The sequence below is a fragment of the Cherax quadricarinatus genome, chromosome 2 (genome assembly GCF_038502225.1).
Source record: "Cherax quadricarinatus isolate ZL_2023a chromosome 2, ASM3850222v1, whole genome shotgun sequence".
NCBI classification, from domain to species: Eukaryota; Metazoa; Arthropoda; class Malacostraca; order Decapoda; family Parastacidae; genus Cherax; species Cherax quadricarinatus.
In genome coordinates, this window is record NC_091293.1 from 73,449,429 (window position 1) to 73,472,839 (window position 23,411).

At 42.6% G+C, this 23,411-nt stretch overlaps 1 protein-coding gene across 1 annotated transcript in view; it reads right to left on the reverse strand.

Annotated features, from left to right (window-relative positions):
- LOC128695773 (dipeptidase 1) overlaps positions 1–23,411 on the reverse strand; it is an 839,310-nt gene that overhangs the window by 10,172 nt on the left and 805,727 nt on the right. The window contains exon 11 of the mRNA XM_070088924.1: positions 10,414–10,552. Coding sequence (XP_069945025.1) covers positions 10,414–10,552 — 139 coding nt within the window. The remainder of the gene's footprint in view (positions 1–10,413; positions 10,553–23,411) is intronic.

Genomic DNA, 23,411 nt, shown 5'->3' on the forward strand with positions numbered 1-23,411 from the left:
GAGATTGAGAAAATCATAACAGAAATAGGTGAAGAGAGGGACGAGATTGTAAATTTTCATAGAATAGGGGGGTACTCGAAGGTGAGAAACCGACCAATCAAGCTGATTCTCAGGATGGAAACAGTGCGGAACAGGATCCTCCAAGAGAAACCACGATTGAAATACTCGGAAGAGTACAAGAGGGTGTTCCTAGACAGAGACAGAACAAAATCAGAACGACAGCAGCTGAGGGAGAGGACAAAAAAGCGAAAGGAGCTAGGAAAAGAGACAAGGAGGGAACCAGCAGAGGTCAGTCAGAGCAGGACAGAACAGCAAGGGCAAGCACACACACAACTACTCTCAGAACCACACAACCTATCACACCATCCCAACACACCCTACAATCCATACCCACAGCCTCCACCCAACACCAAGCTATAGAACCCCACAGTATGCCACCAGGTCTCCCACCCTCACAGGCCCCCCAAACCACAGTGTTGGAAAGGAAACTGAAGGTATGGTACACAAACGCTGATGGAATAACAAATAAGTGGGAGGAGTGGCAAGAAAGAGTCAAAGAAGCATCACCGGACATCATAGCTCTCACAGAAACCAAGCTTACAGGTATGATAACAGATGCCATCTTTCCAACGGGATACCAAATCCTGAGGAAAGACAGAGGGAACAGGGGGGGTGGAGGAGTGGCGTTGCTGATCAAAAATCGCTGGAATTTTGATGAGCTGGAGAGAGAAGATAGAGGAGAAGAAAGTGATTACATAGTGGGAACACTTCACTCTGGAGGTCCCAAGGTGGTAATAGCAGTGATGTATAACCCACCACAGAACAGCAGGAGGCCAAGGCAAGAGTACGACGAGAGCAATAGAGCGATGGTTGACACACTGGCTAGAGTGGCCAGAAGAGCTCATGCATGCAGGGCAAAGCTCCTGATCATGGGTGACTTTAACCACAAGGAGATAGATTGGGAGAACTTGGACCCACATGGGGGCCAAGATACTTGGAGGGCTAAGATGATGGAGGTGGTACTGGAGAACTTCATGTACCAACACGTAAGGGACACTACAAGAGAGAGAGGAGAGGATGAACCAGCAAGGCTGGACTTAGTATTCACCTTCAGTAGTGCAGATATCGAGGACATCACATATGAAAGACCCCTTGGGGCCAGTGACCATGTGGTTGTAAGCTTCGAATACACAGTAGAGCTACAAGTGGAGGGAGAAGCAGGAAGGCCAGGACGAATGAAGCCAAACTACAAGAAAGGGGACTACACAGGAATGAGGAACTACCTGAACGGGGTTCAGTGGGACAGAGAACTGGCAGGGAAACCAGTTAATGAGATGATGGAATATGTAGCAATAAAATGCAAGGAGGCTGAGGAGAGGTTTGTACCCAAGGGTAACAGGAGTAATGAAAAAGCCAGGATGAGCCCATGGTTTACCCAAAGGTGCAGGGAGGCAAAAACCAAGTGTGCTAGGGAATGGAAGAAATATAGAAGGCAAAGGACCCAGGAGAATAAGGAGAACAGTCGTAGAGCCAGAAATGAATATGCACAGATAAGAAGGGAGGCCCAAAGACAATATGAAAATGACATACAGCGAAAGCCAAATCTGACCCGAAACTGTTGTACAGCCACATCAGGAGGAAAACAACAGTCAAGGACCAGGTAATCAGGCTAAGGAAGGAAGGAGGAGAGACAACAGGAAATGACCGGGAAGTATGTGAAGAACTCAACAAGAGATTCAAAGAAGTGTTCACAGAGGAGACAGAAGGGACTCCAGAAAGACGGAGAGGTGGGGCACACCACCAAGTGCTGGACACAGTGCACACAACCGAGGAAGAAGTGAAGAGGCTTCTGAGTGAGCTAGATACCTCAAAGGCAATGGGGCCAGATAACATCTCCCCATGGGTATTGAGAGAGGGAGCAGAGGCGCTATGTGTACCCCTAACAACAATATTCAATACATCTATCGAAACAGGGAGATTGCCTGAGGCATGGAAGACAGCAAATGTAGTCCCAATCTTTAAAAAAGGAGACAGACATGAAGCATTAAACTACAGACCAGTGTCACTGACATGTATAGTATGCAAAATCATGGAGAAGATTATCAGGAGAAGAGTGGTGGAACACCTAGAAAGGAATGATCTCATCAACAGCAGCCAGCATGGTTTCAGGGACGGGAAATCCTGTGTCACAAACCTACTGGAGTTCTATGACATGGTGACAGCAGTAAGACAAGAGAGAGAGGGGTGGGTGGATTGCATTTTCTTGGACTGCAAGAAGGCGTTTGACACAGTTCCACACAAGAGATTGGTGCAAAAACTGGAGGACCAAGCAGGGATAACAGGGAAGGCACTACAATGGATCAGGGAATACTTGTCAGGAAGACAGCAGCGAGTCATGGTACGTGGCGAGGTGTCAGAGTGGGCACCTGTGACCAGCGGGGTCCCGCAGGGGTCAGTCCTAGGACCAGTGCTGTTTCTGGTATTTGTGAACGACATGACGGAAGGAATAGACTCTGAGGTGTCCCTGTTTGCAGATGACGTGAAGTTGATGAGAAGAATACACTCGATCGAAGACCAGGCAGAACTACAAAGGGATCTGGACAGGCTGCAGAACTGGTCCAGCAATTGGCTCCTGGAGTTCAATCCCACCAAGTGCAAAGTCATGAAGATTGGGGAAGGGCAAAGAAGGCCGCAGACGGAGTACAGTCTAGGGGGTCAGAGACTACAAACCTCACTCAAGGAAAAAGATCTTGGGGTGAGTATAACACCAGGCACATCTCCTGAAGCGCACATCAACCAAATAACTGCTGCAGCATATGGGCGCCTAGCAAACCTCAGAACAGCATTCCGACATCTTAATAAGGAATCGTTCAGGACCCTGTACACCGTATACGTTAGGCCCATATTGGAGTATGCGGCACCAGTTTGGAACCCACACCTAGCCAAGCACGTAAAGAAACTAGAGAAAGTGCAAAGGTTTGCAACAAGACTAGTCCCAGAGCTAAGAGGTATGTCCTACGAGGAGAGGTTAAGGGAAATCAACCTGACGACACTGGAGGACAGGAGAGATAGGGGGGACATGATAACGACATACAAAATACTGAGAGGAATTGACAAGGTGGACAAAAACAGGATGTTCCAGAGATTGGACACAGTAACAAGGGGACACAGTTGGAAGCTAAAGACACAGATGAATCACAGGGATGTTAGGAAGTATTTCTTCAGCCACAGAGTAGTCAGTAAGTGGAATAGTTTGGGAAGCGATGTAGTGGAGGCAGGATCCATACATAGCTTTAAGCAGAGGTACGATAAAGCTCACGGCTCAGGGAGAGTGACCTAGTAGCGATCAGTGAAGAGGCGGGGCCAGGAGCTCGGACTCGACCCCCGCAACCTCAACTAGGTGAGTACAACTAGGTGAGTACACACACACACACACGACACGACGGAGGGAATATACTCCGAAGTGTCCCTGTTTGCAGATGACGTGAAGTTGATGAGAAGAATTCATACGATCGAAGACCAGGCAGAACTACAAAGGGATCTGGACAGGCTGCAGACCTGGTCCAGTAATTGGCTCCTGGAGTTCAACCAAACCAAGTGCAAAATCATGAAGATTGGGGAAGGGCAAAGAAGATCGCAGACGGAGTACAGTCTAGGGGGCCAGAGTCTACAAACCTCGCTCAAGGAAAAAGATCTTGGGGTGAGTATAACACCAGGCACATCTCCTGAAGCGCACATCAACCAAATAACTGCTGCAGCATATGGGCTGCTAGCAAACCTCAGAACAGCATTCTGACATCTTAATAAGGAATCATTCAGGACCCTGTACACCGTCTACGTTAGGCCCATATTGGAGTATGCGGCACCAGTTCGGAACCCACAATTAGCCAAGCACGTAAAGAAACTAGAGAAAGTGCAAAGGTTTGCAACAAGATTAGTCCCAGAGCTAAGAGGTATGTCCTACGAGGAGAGGTTAAGGGAAATCAACCTGACGACACTGGAGGACAGGAGAGATAGGGGGGGACATGATAACGACATACAAAACACTGAGAGGAATTGACAAGGTGGACAAAGACAGGATGTTCCAGAGATGGGACACAGTAACAAGGGGACACAGTTGGAAGTTGAAGACACAGATGAATCACAGGGATGTTAAGAAGTATTTCTTCAGCCACAGAGTAGTCAGTAAGTGGAACAGTTTGGGAAGCGATGTAGTGGAAGCAGGATCCATACATAGCTTTAAGCAGAGGTATGATAAAGCTCACGGTTCAGGGAGAGTGACCTAGTAGCGACCAGTGAAGAGGCGGGGCCAGGAGCTTGGACTCGACCCCTGCAACCTCAACTAGGTGAGTACACACACACACACACACACACACACACACACACACACACACACACACACACACACACACACACACACACGAACCAGCAAGACTGGATCAAGTATTCTCCTTGAGTAGTGCAGATACTGAGGACATCACATATGACAGACCCCTTGGGGCCGGTGACCACATGGTTCTGAGCTTCGAATACATAGTACAGTTACAAGTGGGGAGGGAAGCAGGAAGGGCAGGACGAATGAAGCCAGACTACAAGAGAGGCTACTACACAGGCATGAAGAATTCCCTGCACAAGCTTAAATGGGGCAGAGCAGTGGAAGGGAAGTCATTAAATGAGATGATGGAATAAGTGACAACAATATGCAAGGAAGTTGAGTAGAGGTTTGTACCCAAGGGTAACAGAAATAACGAGAAGGCCTCGATGAGCCCTTGGTACACTCAAAGGAGTAGAGGCTAAAACCAAGTGTGCTAGGGAATGGAAGAGGTATAGAACGAAAAGAACCCAGGAGAATAAGGAGAGTAGTCGCAGAGCCAGAAACGAATATGCACAGGTAAGAAGGGAGGCACAACGACAATACGAAAATGACATAGCAGCGAAAACAAAATCTGACCCGAAGCTATTGTGCAGCCACATCAGGAGGAAAACAGCAGTCAAGGACCAGGTAATCAGGCTGAGAAACGACCGAGAAGCATGTGAGGAGTCCAACATGAGATTCAAAGAAGTGTTCATGAAGGAGACAGAAGAGACTCCAGAAAGACTGAGAGGTGGGGTACACCATCAAGTGTTCGACGCAATACATAAAACCGAGGAAGAAGTGAAAAGGCTGCTAAGCGAGCTAGATATTTCAAAGGCGATGGGGCTGGATAACATCTCTCCGTGGGTTCTGAGAGAGGGGGAGCAGAGGCGCTATGCATGCCACTAACAACAATCTTCAGCATATCTATCGAAACAGGGCAACTACCTGAGGTGTGGAAGACAGCAAATGAAGTCCCAATTTTTAAAACAGGAGACAGACAAGAAGCATTAAACTACAGACCAGTGTCACTGATATGAATAGTATGGGAAGTTATGGAGAAGATTATCAGGAGAAGAGTGGTGGAGCACCTAGAATGGATTGAGCATATCAATGACAACCAGCACGGTTTCAGGGAAGGAAATCCTATGTCACAAACCTAATGGAGTTATATGACTGGGTGACAGCAGTAAGAGAGAGAGAGACTGGTGGGTAGACTGCTATTTCTTGAACTGTAAGAAGGCTTTTAATATAGTTCCACACAAGAGATTAGTGCATAAACTGGAGAACCAGGCAGGTATAAGAGGGAAGGCGCTGCAAGGAATCAGGGAATACCTGTCGGGAAGACATCAGAGAGTCATGGTATGTGATGAAGTGTCAGAGTGGGCGCCTGTGACAAGCTGGGTTCCACAGGTGTCATTCCAAGGACCGGTTCTGTTTCTGGTATATGTGAACGACATGATGGAAGAAATAGAAGTATCCCTGTTTGCAGATGAGGTGAAGTGATGAGAATTCAATTGGACAAGGATCAGGCAGAACCACAAAGGAATCTGGGCATCTGCAGGTCTGGTCCAGCAACTGGCTCCTGCAGTTCAACCCCACCAAGTGCAAAGTCGTGAAGATAGGGGAAGAGCAAAGAAAACCGCAGATGGAGTACAGTTTAGGGGCCAGAGACTACAAACATCACTCAAGGAAAAGGATCTTAGGGTGGGTATAACACTGGGCACATCTCCTGAGGCGCACATTAAACAAATAACTGCTGCAGCATATGGGCGCCTAGCAAACCTAAGAATAGCATTCCGACATCTCAATAAAGAATCATTCAGGACCCTGTACACATGTATGTCAGGCCTATATTGGAGTATGCAGCACCAGTTTGGAACCCACACCTAGCTAAGCATGTACGGAAATTAGAGAAAGTGCAAAGGTATGCAACAATACTAGTCCCGGAGGTAAGGGGCATGTCCTACAAGGAGAGGTTAAGGGAAATCGACCTGAAAACACTGCAGGACAGGAGAGATAGGGGAGATATGATAACGACATATAAATTGAGAAGGTGGACAGAGACAGGATGTTCCAGAGATGGGACACAGCAACAAGGGCTCACAATTGGAAATTGAAGACTCAGATGAATCACGGGGATGTTAATAAGTATTTCTTCAGTCACAGGGTTGACACGAAGTGGAATAGTCTGGGAAGTGATGTAGTGGAGGCAGGATCCATACATAGCTTTAAGGAAAGGTATGATGAAGCTCATGGAGTAGGAAAATGGACCTAGTAGCGACCAGTGAAAAAAGGGGCCAGGAACTGTGAATCGACCCCTGTAACCACAACTAGGTGAGTATGTTAGGGACACATTAGGGCCACTACCAGAGAGAAAGAAGACGAACCAGCAAGACTGGAAACAGTATTCACCTTATGTAGTGCAGATATTGAGGACATCACTTATGAAAGGCCCTTTCGAGCTAGTAATGTGGCTCTGAGCTTCGAATACATAGTAGAGTTGCTTTTGGAGAGGGAAGCAGGAAGGGCAGAGTGGAGGAAGCCAAACTACAAGAGAGGGGACTCACAGGCTTGAGGAACTTCCTTCACAAGGTTCAGTGGGACAGAGAACTGGCAGGGAAACCAGTCAATGAGATGATGGAATGTGTGACAACAGCATGCAAGGCAGCTGAGAAGAAATTTGTACCCAAGGGCAACAGAAAATAAGGAGAAAGCCAGAACGAGCCCTTGGCTCACCCAGAGGTGTAGAGAGACCAAAACTAAATGTGCTGGAGAATAGAAGAAGCATAGGAGACAAAGGACTCGGGAGAATAAGAAGAGAAGTCGAAGAACCAGAAATGAATATACACGGATGTTGAGGGAGGCCAAACGACAATACGAAAATGGCATAGTAGCGAAAGCCAAGTCCGACCCAAAGCTGATGTACAGTCACATCAGGAGGAAAACAATAGTCAAGGACCAGGTAATCAGGCTGAGAAAAGAAGGAGGCGAAGTATATGAGCAGCTGAACATGAGATTTAAAGAAGTATTCACAGTGGAGACAGAAAGGAGTCCTGAAACACGAAGGGGTGGGGTACACCATTAAGTGCTAGACACAATACATACAACCGAGGAAGAGGTGAGGAGGCTGCTAAGCGAGCTAGATACCTCGAAGGCGATGGGGCCAGATAACATCTTCCAATGGGTTCTGAGAGATGGAGCAGAAGCACTCTATGTACCACTAACAACAATCCTCAAAATATCTCTTGAAACTGGGCATCTCCCGGAGGTATGGAAGACAGCAAATGTAGCCCCAGTTTTTGAAAAAGGAGACAGACACACATCACTAAACTACAGACCAGTATGACTGATATGCATAGTATGCAAAGTCACAGAGAAGATTATGAAGAGATGAGTGGTGGAGCACCTAGAAAGGAATGAGCTTATCAATGACAACCAGCATGGATATAGGGACGGGAAATCCTGTGTCACAAACCTACTGGAGTTCTATGACAAGGTGACAACAGTATGGGAAGAGAAAGAGGGGTAGGTAGATTGCATTTTCTTTTACTGTAAGAAGGCTTTTGACACAGTTCCACACAAGAGATTAGTGCAAAAGCTGGAGGATCAGGAAGGTATAACAGGGAAGGCACTGCAATGGATCAGAAAATACCCGATGTATCCCTGTTTGCAGACGATGTAAAGTTAATGAAGAGAATTCTGGACAGGCTACAGGTCTGGTCCAGCAACTGGCTCCTGGTGTTCAACACCCAACAAGTGCAAAGTCATGAAGATGGGGAAGGGCAAAGAAGACTGAATACTGTCTAGGGGTCCAAACACTACAAACCTCACTCAAGGAAAAGGATCTTGAGATGAGTATAATACCGAGCACATCTCCTGAGGCGCATATCAACCAAATAACTGCTGCGGCATAAGGGCGATTAGCAAACCTGGGAATAGCTTTCCGACATCTCAATAAGGAGCCGTTCAGGGCTGTATACATCGTGTACATTAGGCCCATATTGGAGTATGCCGCACTAATTTGGAACCCACCCTGTCCAAGCACGTCACAAAATTAGAGAGTGTGCAAAGATTTGCAACGAGACTAGTCCTGGAGTTAAGGAGCATGTCTTACGAGGAGAGGTTAAATGAAATCAACCTGATGACACTGGAGGACAGGAGAGACAGGGAAAACATGATAACAACATATAAAATACTGAGAGGAATCGACAAGGTGGACAGAGGCAGGATGTTTCAGAGATGGGACACACCAACAAAAGGGTCACAATTGGAAGTTGAAGACTCAGATGAGTTACAGGGATGTTAAGAAGGATTTCTCCAGTCACAGAGTTGTCAGGAAGTAAAACAGTCTGGAATGGGAGGTGGTGAAGGCAGGATCCATACATAGCTTTAAGAAGAGGTATGACAAAGCTCATGGAGCAGGGAAGGAGTGACCTAGTAGCGACCAGTGAAGAGGCGGGGCCAGGCGCTATGAATCGACCCCTGCAACCACAATTAGGTGAGTACAATTAGGTAAGCACACACACACAAGCTAAGACTCACACACTTGCATACATGTACACGTAGTATATATATTCTGGGGACAAAGGCTGCAGGACTCGCTCAATAATAAATACCCAGGGTTAAGCATAGTGCCAAGCGTATTGCCGGAGACACACATCAACCTTAAAACCTCAGATAACAATGCTCCTTTGGCAAATCTAAGAGTAGCCATCAGGTATATCTATAAAGAGTCATTAATTGCCCTTTATACAAAATCTGTAGGGCTCATCTTGAAGTATTCAGCATCGGCATGGAGCTCCCATCTGATGAAGTATGTTGAATAACTGGTGAAAATGCAGAGCGAAGTATTATGACCTGTGATGAAAAGCTAAAGGAACTGAAGTTGCATCATTAGAAGACAGAACCAGAGGAAACAAAGAAAAACAATATATAAAATGCTGTAATAAACTGATCGGTTAAACAGGGATAGAAAGGTGATAAAGATGTACACGTGGTCACAGACGAATCATAGGGATGTTAGGAAGTACTTCTTCAGCCTGATGGTGGTGGTCAGGAAATGAAATGAACTAGATAAAAATGTGGTGGAGAAAGACTCCATACATAGTTTTAAAGGCAGGTATGAAGGGACGGAATGAACCTGTCAAGTGGCAAGTTGAAAAGCAGATATGTAAGCTAAGACTCGACCTTACAACCATATACTGAGTACATGTATTTAAGTATAAACATTAATGCAGAAGACAGTGCCAAACCTCATATTCATCACAGAGTCAAACCTGTCAGACAATATCAGATGAAGTATTTCCAGTATGAAACCAAGTACTGACACGTAATCGAAGAAATAGAACACGAGGAGGTATACGCTGCTTGTAGGAAATCAATGTAGTCTCGAGGAAATATGAGATAGGAAATAGTGAAGTTAACAACTATATAGCGCCAACACAGCCTGGGAACTAAAGGTAGTGGAAGTATACAATTCTCCACCTAACAGCAGGAGGCCAAAGCAATTGGACGAACAGAGCCCAAGGAGTTTAAAGGTCCAAAGAAAAGTTTCTTATAATGGGAGACTTTAATAACAATGAAACAGACAGTGAAATGCGAATTGCATAAGGATCCTGACTCGTGAAGTCAACACTGATGGAGGCAGTACCGAAGATATTCATGTGATAGCACTTCAGAAACATGAAAGAGAGAGAGAGAGAGAGAGAGAGAGAGAGAGAGAGAGAGAGAGAGAGAGAGAGAGAGAGAGAGAGAGAGAGAGAGAGAGAGAGAGAGAGAGATGAGGAACATCAGATATAACATAAAAAGAGGAAGGCCCGAACAGAAGCGAATGCCAGTGAAGTAATAAATAATTACAAATGAGTAGTGATAAACAAATAATCAAGAACAGTTATCCACAAACAGGCATTGACAAACAGTCAGCCACAAATAGGCAAGAATAAATAATCAGTATCAAACAGGAAATCACACACAGGTAAGCACAGATAATCAGTAACCAATAAGTAATGGCATCCAGGTAGTTACAAACAGGTAACGACAAACAGGTAACGACTCACCCGCTCTACCTCGGAGAAAACCCTGATGATGTTCTCTCCTATAAGTTTCCTAATGTCTTCTACCGTCCAGGTAGGATCTCTGAGGAGCTCCGCCAGCAGGAAAGGGTACTTGCTGACGTCCTCCAATCCATCTGGAGTCCTGCAGAGGAAGAGTGGTGCACTGTTAGTGGCGTCGGGTGAGACACTGGGAGTTGAAGATCGGAAAGGACAGTGCTGGATGGAGTGCTTTCGATGATATTGGTACGGTGAGGATGGTTGATTTTGTTGTTAGCGGTAAGTACTGTTGGATAAAACGCATATGTTCTTGGGGTAATGGCCAGAGACGAGCTTATTGTCAGGGTTGGTGGGTGTGGAGGACGGTGCTAGTTTTGCTGGTGACGAAAGGGAAAAGTGGCAAAAGATGGATGGTGGAAAATTGGTTGTGCGTAGTGTTAGTGGTGGTAGGAGCTTAGCGTGGAGGGAAGGAGAAATGGCTGCTATTTGGGGATGTGCAGTAGCTAGGGAAGCAAGGAACAGAAGCATAATATCTCGGAGAGAGTTGTGGCCGGATGGTAAGAAAAGGCGCAAAGATTCATTTGCCGTGGCTAAGAGTTGCCTAAGGGAAGATAATAGATCAATGGTGGAACGACAGTGGCAAGTAAAATTGACGATACACGTGAAATTTGATTGTGGTTTAATGGAGTATAAAAAAATGAAAAAGTGATGACAAAGAAGGTTAAGAAGTCAAGCGATAAAAGACAAAATATTGCACATTTCTTCAGTTATAAAAAAAAGCCAGTACTGATGGCCCGTTCAAGGCAGGAGAAAAATCAGAGCTTGAACAAATACAGAGATCGTTTACGGCACGCATAGAGCCAGTAAAACACTTAAATTACTGGCAACGCCTTAAAGTCTTGAATATATACTCACTGGAGCGGAGGAGAGATGCATTATAGTGTATACCTGGAAAGTATTCGAAGACCTGGTCCCAAATCTGCACACTGTCATAACAAAATACTGGAGCGAGAGGTATTGGGAGGAAGTGGAAAATGAACCAAATGAGGAGCAGGGGTGTGGTTGTACAATAAGGGAACACTGACCCCAGATTATTCACATCCTGCCAGAAAATATCAGAAGCTCTGCTGGAACAGGTATAGACGTCTTCAAGAGAAAACAGATCAACCAGGCTGTGATGGGTATGTGGGGCAGCAAGCCTCCAGCAGCAAGTCTGATTGACCAGAGTAGCACCAGAGGAGCCTTCCCCATGGCCGGGCTCCGGGAGTAGAAAGAACTTCGAAACTCATCAAAGGGACATCAAAGGTAATGGACAAAAATAATAAGAGATGAGCATCTCTCTGTGTACATATGCTGAGAGTTGACTTTACCCCCAGTTGACTGGTGGTGTACATGATATACGTAGCTTTTATGATCTTTGTATAGTAGATAAGCTTTAAACCCAATAAATAAAACATATCAAAAAAATTGAACAGAGGTGAGTCAAACAAGGAATCACGCTTTTCACTGACACACTGATAAATGCACTCTTCTCTAAGGCTATATCCATCTTTGCATCGTATCGACTATAAATAGCAATATTTACTTGCAATAAGAGACAAAGAGGGACTTTTAAATGTGATATATTTTAGAAAGGAATATGGTACTGACAAATATATTAAACAAGAAGAGAGAAATAAATAAGTATACGAAGTATGATAAAATTATCCCTCCTACTTAAGGATACAATGAGAGGTGTGTATCATTCAGCGTAAATATATTGAAAATTTAGTCAGATCCCTGTTTTAGGGATTAAAGTGTCCTTGAGTGGTAATGTACAGATTCCATAAAGATAAATCGTTCATAATCTTTCATCAGATTGCATAAAGCCTTAATGATCCTTTCCTTTGTATAGTAGACAGGCATTAAACCTTCTTATTCAATAAAATAAAACTTAAGCGACAGCAGTGAACATATATCTGGCGCTATTAGTGAAATTTATTGAACCGCTCACCTTTTCCCTCTCATTCCACATAAGCCTTTTCACTTCCCCCACCCCGCACCCACCTTTTCTTCCCTCTCTTCCCTCCACAACCCACTCCCACCTCACACCCACCTCATCCCCCCTTCCGAGCCCCCACCCACCTTTTCTTTCCTCTCTTCTCTCCACAACCTTCGCCCACATATTCCCCCACCACAACTCCCATTAACCTTTTCCCACTTCACAACCCACACCCACCTTTTCCCACTCCACAACCCACACCCACCTTTTCCCACGTACACAACCAACACTCACCTCTTCTCACCTTCATAATCCACATCCACTTTTTCCTTTCTCAAATCTCTTTTTTTTTTTTTTTTTTTGCTCTTGCAGTACTGAGTAGTTGGATTATTATTATAATCAAAACTAAAACATGCGTTCCTAATGGTTTTTTGACCTAATTCTAATTGCACTGAACAGGAAAGATTTTAGTATACGTTTAAAACATGTTTTTCTAAATAAATCTGGAACGCTGAATTCAAATCTGAACCTAATTTTTCTCCCACATGTAGTTTCCTCATTTTCTGCTATGTTTCGCTTATATTATTGTTTATTGAGTGCCTACTTATTTTATTGAAAATAATTTATGATTTCGTTTGATTTTGTTGATTTATGAGATTGTTTTATCACTAATAGGCTGTTTATTTTCTCCTTTTTTCAGAATAAGTGGCATTTTCAACTGTCAAGTTATACACCTACAATGCCTAGTGGTTGCTTTAACGACAATCATGTTTTTTGTTATAAATGTAGCAACTTCACTCTGACAAAGCAGAGATTAAACATGTCGCCTCTTGTAACGACAGTTTGTTTTTATTCTGGTGTGAACGTCTTGATCATGACGAGCTGTGGGCACCTCATCGCTGTTGTGTGACTTAATTTAAACTTTTACATGAGTGATTTGCTGGAAGGAATTCATGCATGCCATTTGCAGTCCCGATGGTATAGAGGGAACTAAAAGGATCACACCACGGAAAATTTCTGCATTACACGAGTGTTGGAATTTTCATAAAAAAAATCCAAAATAACGTATTCACATCTTTCTTCTCTAATCAGACCGACGAAACATTCAGATCTCCAAATTCCAGTACCACCATCCTGTAAAGATAGATTTCTCTTTGATGATGAAGAGGCTACTGAATAAGATTTTGAGTTTGAGCCAGCTGAAGTCAGCAACCAGGAACCACATCTTATGAATCAGAGTGAATTTAATTATCTTGTGCATGACCTTAATTTTTTCAAGAAACAGTCGAAGATACCTGGTTCAGGATTGCTCTGGTGGAATTCACTGCGCCCAGATACAAGAATCAATTTGCTCAGAAAGCGACTGGAAAGTCTAGAAGCTGGTAAGTGAAAGAATCAATATTTAAGTGTTGTAATGTTGACTGACTTCTCGATGTTTTGGGTAAACATCATGATACGGTAATGTGTCGTTTGTTTATTGAATCAAGCAAAACAAGCCTGAAAGCAGCCAGCCTTACTTCATAATGACAACACCCTACCAATCATCATCTTGACAAAAGTCTCCAAGATGCTACCTGGAGTCTACCTGGAGGGAATTCCGGGGATCAACGTCCCCGCGACCCGGTCCACGACCAGGCCTCCCGGTGGATCAGGGCCTGATCAACGAGGCTGTTACTGCTGGCCGCACGTAATCCGTACGAACCGTACGAACCACAGCCCGGCTGATCCGGCACCGTCTTTAGGTATTTACAGGCATCTTATCCGACTTCCTTAAAAAGTCTGTGAAGGAACCTCTTGAACTCTCCGACGTTTAGGTATCTGTCCAGCTCCCTCTTGAAGACAACCAGGGGTCTTCCCGTAATGCCCCTTATTGCTGGTGGGAGGCTTTTGAACAGTGAGGTGAGATTATGAGCGGAATTCAAGAATACTTCTGTAGCTTTCTTTGGCAATCATCACAGCGATGAGTACAGAAATATTGTAGAGGAGGCATTGACAGCATATCATTTAGGGTACTGTACCAGTCCTGTATCCTGAAGAGCTGGTTTTCTGGCCATCCTGCAAGAGGAATAACCAAGGAGATTCTATATCCTGGGAACGGAAGAACCTTTGACCTCACTATGATTATTGCAAAAGGCTTAGCAGGGGTCCTTACCAGAAGATCCAGGCGAAAAGTGCACCGTATATCTTCCCACCTGTAAAACAGCTCAAACTGAGAGTCAAACATAAGCAACTCACTGTCTCAAGCCTTGCAGTTCTCAGACATATAAAATAATTCATGATACTTAACAAAATAAAACTCTTCCAGACAAAAGCTCCCTGCCTCTGAGCTAATTTCATTGTACTCCCCGTTTGGTGTACTAGCCTTCACAGGCAGTATATATATATTACTGAAACTACGAACGAGTGGTATTTAATCAATAACAACACTGCGACTAGCTGAGGACTTCAACCTATGTCGTTTTAGCTTGCCTCTGGTGAGCGAAAATCACATGACGCTCTAACGCACAGGACCACTCAATCCTACAAGAATCATGCACCCAGCAGAGCTCGGTGTTTTACCGTGATCCGAGGACATACGGTGGTGTGGGTGCCTCTGAGCTAATTTCTACTCCCCGTTTGGTGTACTAGCCTCCACAAGCAGTATACATATTATTGTGCGTGATTCTTGTAGGATTGAGTGGTCCTGTGGGTTACAGCGTCATGTGATTTTTACTCACCATGAGGCGGGCCAAAACGACATGGGTGGGTTCGAGTCCTCAGCTAGATATATATATATATATATATATATATATATATATATATATATATATATATATATATATATATATATATATATATATATATATATATATATATATATATATATATATATATATATATATATATATATATATATATATATATATATATATATATATATATATATATATATATATCGTGCCGAATAGGCAGAATTTGCTATCTTGGCTTAAATAGCAACGCTCATCTTGCCAAATAGGACAAGTGAAAATTTGTGTATGCAATAATTTCGCCAAAATCATTCTGAACCTAACGAAAAAAATATATTTCACTGTGTTTGTTTAGTATTAAATTATTGTAAACAAATCTAAAAAATATTTAGTTGGGTTAGGCTAAAATAAATTGCTCTTGTTATAATAAGGTTAGGTAAGTTTTCTAAGATTCTTTTGGTGCAAAATAAAAAATTTTTACATTAACATTAATGAAAAAAATATATCTTTAAACGTATAAGAGAAAATTTTAGAAAGAACTTAATTTTATATGAGTTCTTGCTAATTGACCAGTTTTACATATTCGGCACGACATATATGTATATATATGCAAAACAACCACTGTGAAAGAATAGAGAAATTCCAAGCGCTTTCATGACTACTCACATTATCAAGATTGTTCCTTGATAATGTGAGTAGTCACGAAAGCGCTTGGAATTTCTCTATTCTTTCACAGTGGCTGTTTTGCATATTCTAAAATCGCCTGTTTATTGTGATCTTATTGCATATATATATATATATATATATATATATATATATATATATATATATATATATATATATATATATATATATATATATATATATATATATATATATACATATATATATATATATATATATATATATATATATATATATATATATATATATATATATATATATATATATATATATATATATATATATATATAATGCAAATATCGCAAACGAAGCGACACAGGATGCAAAACAACCACTGAGGGAATGGAATGATAGCTCTAGGCCTTTCGTGTTGCAATCAACACATCATTAGGAGCTTGCAAAATTGCAGAAAGAGGAGGATGTCCAAGCAAGTACGTTTCCAGAGACGGTCCTCTGGGAACGTACTTGCTTGGACATCCTCCTCTTCTCTGCAATTTTGCAAGCTCCTGATAATGTGTTGATTGCAACACGAAAGGCCTAAGGCTATCATTCTACTCCCCCGTGTAAGCTGTGGGACCCATAGCCTCGGAGAAATGGATAAAAAGGATTCAAGCAAGAATATTTGGATTTCTTCCTGAAGCCGTTTGAATATTCCACTTTCCCTACCACCCCATCTTTTCATTCTTTTTTAAAAATAGGTATATTTTATTACATAATATGGTACAAAAGATTTAAGAGATACGTTGTTGATATAAAAATGGCATATACAGTACTTGAGATGTGAGAGATACATGTCTAGTACATATTGTTAAGTGTTTGTTACTGATCATAATGCGAAAATTTCATCCAGCTCTTCAGAGCTGGGGTGCGTGCCCAAAATATAGCAGGCATTACCCCTCTGAACAGCCGCACTGAGTCGCTGGAACAAAACACTAGCTGCCCTGGGATCCCTAGTTATCCTGATGAGTCTTTTGCCTAGCTCCTTAAGGAACTTAGATGCACTCTTTCCCCATGAGCCAAGGGTCTCTGAGCCTATGGGAACAAACGTATAATGATGGGCAAGTTCTCCATATTTTCTAGACTTCTGGGACTCCCTGAAGCTGGTGGCTGCCCCTCCTTCCTCATTGGTGTATTGGAGATAAGTATCAGCCAAGGTAATTGCACATGTGTAGTCCCACACCACCTGCTTACCGTCTGTCCAGGCTTGAAGTGTGATGCCATCTGGACGCTTCTGGCTGCCATCAGATCTGCATAGTTGGGGTGGCTCCCTTATTGCTGGGCATCCGGCTGTTGTGAGGCTCCTCTTGATAATGTTATTAACCTCCTCATGTCTTGAAATCTTTCCCTCGGATTTACTGCACACAAGACCATGGTACCCGAATCGGTCTGCTGCTTCACTGCTACAAATACACCTGTGTTCGGCGAGAATAGGGGCGGCAAGTCGAAGGGCAATACCAGTGCGGATGATCTGTGGGTCGAGGCGTGTGCCAAGGCTGGAGTTGGGAACAGCCAACAGCAAGTCCCCTGCATGAGGAGCTCTCACTGCCAGGAGTCGGGCTCTATCCTTCCCTGACATATTTTGAAGCACTGTTGAGGCTATTTTCTCCACTATTGGGCCATCCCAGTGAGACTGTTTGTAGTTATTGGGGAGAGCAGGTCTGATTTCAGAGCCATACATACATACATACATACATACATGTCATGCCGAATAGGCCAAACCGGCGAATTAGGCCTTAAAAGCAAGTGTTTTTCCCCCTCTTCTCCCCGCGCATTCGAAAATCCGTGTATAACATTTCACTCCTCATAAGCTTTACTAATCGGAAGCCTTACCGATGACATACAGTCGATTAACACGTATTTTGTATGTTGTATATATTATATACTGTTTTCGTACAATAAAGTAAGTTAGAGAGAAAGTTAAGGAAGTCATAAGTAAGAGAAAATATATTTACAATACTGTACTGTATTTATCGATACCATAAGTTGACATAAATAACAAAAAAAGATGGATCGTCTGTCTGTCAGTACCTACAACAATATTGTCTTATATGAAGCAAAACACTGTAGATGTTATATATATTACTAACACTACCTTACCTTTGATCTACCTTTGAAGAATTTCGAGAGTTTCACTACTCTCGGAGCCCGGCCATGGCACTAGACATCAAAAATGAAAAGATAATGTGAAAAAAATCTTATAATTTAATATTGTATCTTTACATATGTTTACGTTTCCTTCGACTGCAAATGGAACTTGTACGATCTATAATATTTTTGTTTTTATTTTTATTAACACATCGGCCGTTTCCCACCATGGCAGGGCGGCCCGAAAAATAAAAACTTCATCATTCACTTCATCACTGTCTTACCAGAAGCTCACTTACACTAGTTATAAAACTGCAACATTAACACCTCTACTTCAGAGTGCAGACACTGTACTTCCCATCTCCAGGACTCAAGGCCACCCGGCCGGTTTCCCTGAATCCCTTTATAAATGTCACACTCCAACAGCACGTAAAGTCCTAAAAATCATTTATCTCCACTCCACTTCCAGCATGCTTGCTGGAAGTCCAAACCCTTCGCACAAAAAACTTTCACCCCCCACTCCCTCTAATCTTTCCTAGGCCGACCCCTACCCCGCCTTCCACTACAGATTTATATGCTCTCCAAGTCATTCTATTTCGTTCCATCCTCTCTAAATGTCCGAACCACCACAACAACCCCTCCTCAGCCCTCTGGATAATTATAATATTATATATTATATTATTGACCCTTGTGGGTCTAGCGCTTAGTTATGATTATAATTATTTTTATTATTATTCCTTTACCTTTGTTCACATTTCTCTTGAACGAGAATGGAACATGTACGATCTGTAAAGTTTGTGTGTGTGTGTGTGTGTGTGTGTGTGTGTGTGTGTGTGTGTGTGTGTGTGTGTGTGTGTGTGTGTGTGTGTGTGTGTGTGTGTGTGTGTGTGTAACCTTTGATAAATAATTTTTAACTTTTTACAATAGATTTGTGTGTATTATGTTAGTAAAAGGTAAAACAGAGTAGAACCTACATGCATTTTATGCATTCATGACATATTTAACTTTTCCTTGACTTTTTAGGTCACAAATCCCCCCCCCCCCCCCCCCCAAAAAAAAAAAAAAAAAAAAAAATATATATTTACTGGAAAAACAAATCCGAGTATAAATGAACCCGAGCAGTTCAAACCTATATTGTTCAAGGGTCAACTCCATTAAATAATTTAAACTGACCTTTGATGTATTTAGCTTGGTTAAAAAAGTTACCATGATGCGTTAGGTAATACCTCGAAGTTAGGCTGGCAATCTGTACTTTTTTTTAAGTTAGTTTCCAAGGAGTTTCATCCTATTCGGCAAGTTCGGTTTATTATTAATATTGTCATTGTCTGTAGAATTATGTAGAATCTGTATACTATATTTAGCATAGATTAAATTATTGGTGTGGACATGACAACTGGCCACATTCATTAGGTGTAATCTGCGTACTGGACTTCCTTACGTGTCTCCCCTTTGGTTGAACCAACAGGGCCGTAGCCTATTCACCTGTTTCACGTCTTCGTGTCATTAGTCACTGGTGTTTTTAACCTATACTTTTACATGTGTGAACCATGTTTTCTATAATTATATTTCACCTATGCCAGCTTTTCAGGAACTTTTGGAAAATTCCTAAAGTGGTGGGCTGCCTCTCTCTATCTGTTGTACCTTGCCAGTGGTTCGGTGTTGCTGCTGGCTCGCTGATTCTTCCATTCTCTTCGCCTTTAAGGTTTCGTATATCTCTTTACACATCTTTGGTGGTGAGTCAAAGAAGATCCTTGCTAAACAAAACCCACCAGAGATGTGGGTTCTGTCTCCTCTTGCACAGGATCCACATGTGTTCTGTGGATGCTTGCAGAATATTCCTGTTATGATACTTTTCTGTCCAGAGCTTGTTTTCTATGTAGTTGGTTACCGTCACAGTCGAACACTTGGAATCACACTGACACTGTAATTTGAGATAATGCTTTGGTTTTAGGACCCGTGTGTGTCCACCTTAGTGTTTTTGACGGTTGCTATTACTGTTCCATTTTTGCCTTTGTTTAAGTTGTTGGCTTGATTCACAACATTTTATATATCTTGGCTGTTTAGGGTGTCGTGGTTATTTGAGTTGTGATCTCATACGTTCCTCAACCTTTACATAGTGTATGAAGTATTCACTCAGTCATAGCGACTTGTAAATTCACATTACTAAGTAAGTGAGATGTGATGGATTCTGTTTTCTAATAAGCACTATTTAATTCTTAATGTATTTAGATACATATATCCCCAAGTGTATTTAGCAATTTTTATATAGTTTTCTGTTTCACTTTTCTGAGAGGTTTATTAAGTACTCTGTTTCATCCTTGATGGTAAATTATTTTTTTTTTTTCAACAAGTCGGTCGTCTCCCACCGAGGCAGGGTGACCCAAAAAAGAAAGAAAATCCCCAAAAAGAAAATACTTTCATCATCATTCAACACTTTCACCACACTCGCACATTATCACTGTTTTTGCAGAGGTGCTCAGAATACAACAGTCTAGAAGCATACACATATAAAGATACACAACATATATTTTATTTATATTTTATTTATATTTTATTTAAAATTTGATGTACAAATATTATATATAGGCAGGTACATACATTAACATGTAACATTGGTACTAGTTATGAGCAATAAATCAACATTGGCACTACTCCATCTACTGAATAACTACATCATACATAATGGTACTAAAACTAACCTAAGACAACCTACACTCTGCTTCCACGTACAGTGCTACACAAGTACAAAACTTTTTATAAAATAATATAATGATACAAACACAGTATTGCTTACACTCCTATCCTCCCCCACATGTGAAAACTGTCCAGTTTCACCTGGCTATACACGAAATGATACAAACACAGTATTGCTTACACTCCTATCCCCCCCCAAGTGAAAACTGTCCAGTTTCACCTGGCTATACACGAAATGATACAAACACAGTATTGCTTACACTCCTATCCCCCCCCAAGTGAAAACTGTCCAGTTTCACCTGGCTATACACAAAATGATACAAACACAGTATTGCTTACACTCCTATCCTCCCCCACAAGTGAAAACTGTCCAGTTTCACCTGGCTATACACGAAATGATACAAACACAGTATTGCTTACACTCCTATCCTCCCCCACATGTGAAAACTGTCCAGTTTCACCTGGCTATACACAATATCAAAAACTCGTTCACTTAATCATGTACAATGAACTTATGAAAAATATCTGTAACAATATCTTACATTATATATACAATACCTAAACATACCACTACTTGAAAATAGGTATGAATGCCTCAATATTGTGACAATGTTACATTGTTCATTTTAAATTATGCACAAAATACGTATATAGGTAGACACGTATGGTTACAGGTAACAAAAATCTCTACTAGCAAGACTCCAGTCCAATCATAATGGCGCTATTCCTCCCAAACCACACCATCCGCACCGTACCTCTAAATACTCTATGATACAATCAAAGATGTTTATATACTAACATGATTACGTACATCCTTACAATACATTAAGGAATAACCTTAAGTAAATATATAATCATCGGTGTTCACAATAACACCAAGACACGTTACATTGAATATAAAAAATTAAGATAAGTGTGTTAGATAAGGTTATAACACAATGTCACCTCAACCAGGTGACAATAACTGCCAGTGATAATATTTCTTACACTTCAGAAAAAGTCGTTATTCCAACACTCTCGCACTCCCAACAAATCACACACATCCTTAGCAACTGTCAACCCCAAGGAGGCGACCCTGTTTCATACCCCTGACATCCCTTCCCACAGTAGCATACACCATCCCTATCCTACCCCTCCCTCCTGAATTACAAGTCTAATAAAACCCCTAACGTAAGTTCTCTGTATCCCACTGGAAAATCCCTTTCCAACCTCCGCCCATAAATATCCCTGTTTCGACACAACGTTTTATAAAACGTAACCGCTAATACCCGCCGCTTCACCTCGCTAACTCCTTTCCTCCACATTCCCCACGATATGTATATATAATCTACCATAATGTACCCCACAGCCCTAATGATACTCTCATCCATACCCCCCACGTCAAGACTTAATGCCCGCAGAACAGAAATGCCTTTACCCCCTGCACTATGCAGCACCCTGCTCAACCAACCCCTGACACTCCCCATCCCCTCACAAAAATACACCAAGTGGAATGCCTAATCCTCCCCTCCACATGTTCCACAGATCCCCCCCTCAACCACCCGTCTATCCCATAAAACCACAACCGACAGTAAAATCCCATGCAAAAAACGATACATCACTTCACGCTCACGGAGTTGAAACCTCATCCTACCGAACCTACCCCATATACTTCCCCAGTCATACATGGGGAAAATCTCCTCCACCAGTGCCACTATCCTCCCCACTAACTTCCTACACAGCCTACCTATTTTTACCCTCCCCAGATCCGGAGCAAACGCCAGAGCCCTCAAAACAGTTTCACACTCATGCAACTCTGATATATGTTTCAATCTACAGTGTATCTTGACCAACCCCCCCACCCACCCACACCTTCCCTCATCACCTCCCTCTTAATGAAGATACATTTGACCCTCCGCTTTAAATCCATCAAACCCAACCTCCCCTGACGCACAGGTAACATTACCACATCCCTTTAAGCCAATCACAGCCCGAACCCCACAAGAATTTAAAAACCCTTCTAAGTATGTTCGCAATTGCCGTCCCAGTTAAAGGGAACATGGCTTCCACGGGCCAGACCTTACTATTTCACACGTGCAACATCCAGATTATCTGCATAGATAAGACCACAAAATTTTAACGAAGTCACCCACCTTGTCATGAGTACACTACCCCACTCAACCCTCCCCACCCAAGCTCCTAACCCCAGGACCATGGGCTTTTCTGAATTCACTCTCACGTTTACTACCCCATCTAAGGCATCCATTGATATCCCCTCCATAACCAGAACAGTAGTATCATCTACATACCCTATTAGAACTGGCCAAACCCTCCCAACTCCACTCCCTTCTCCCTCACTAATGCACATTTGCTGCTCCACCATTCTATAAAAGGGGTCCTGTATGCATGCAAACAATAGCTGTGACACAGGACACCCCTGTCGAAGTCCCCTACTCATTACAATCCTCCCCCCAATCTTCCATTAATCTGTACCCTCGCCGTTGCCCCACGATATAACGCATCTACCCATCCCACTATTTCCCCAAAACCCTGTCCCCTAAGGATAGCTCTCAATGCTTCTCGCTCCACTCTGTCATATGCTCCTTGTCAGTCTAGTGCAACCAAGCCCCCCCTTCCCCCCTTTTTCTTCCACGAAATCCCATAGTAACCCATGCCCCTCCACCATAGACCTCCCTGGCAACCCAAGCTGAGTTTTCGATACGATCCACCCTACTATGCACTTAAACCTATTTCCTAAAATCTTAGCAAACCACTTATAATCCGCGCATAACAACGATATTGCCCGGTAGTCCCTAAGCGTATGCTGCCCCTTACCCTTCAGTACCAAGACT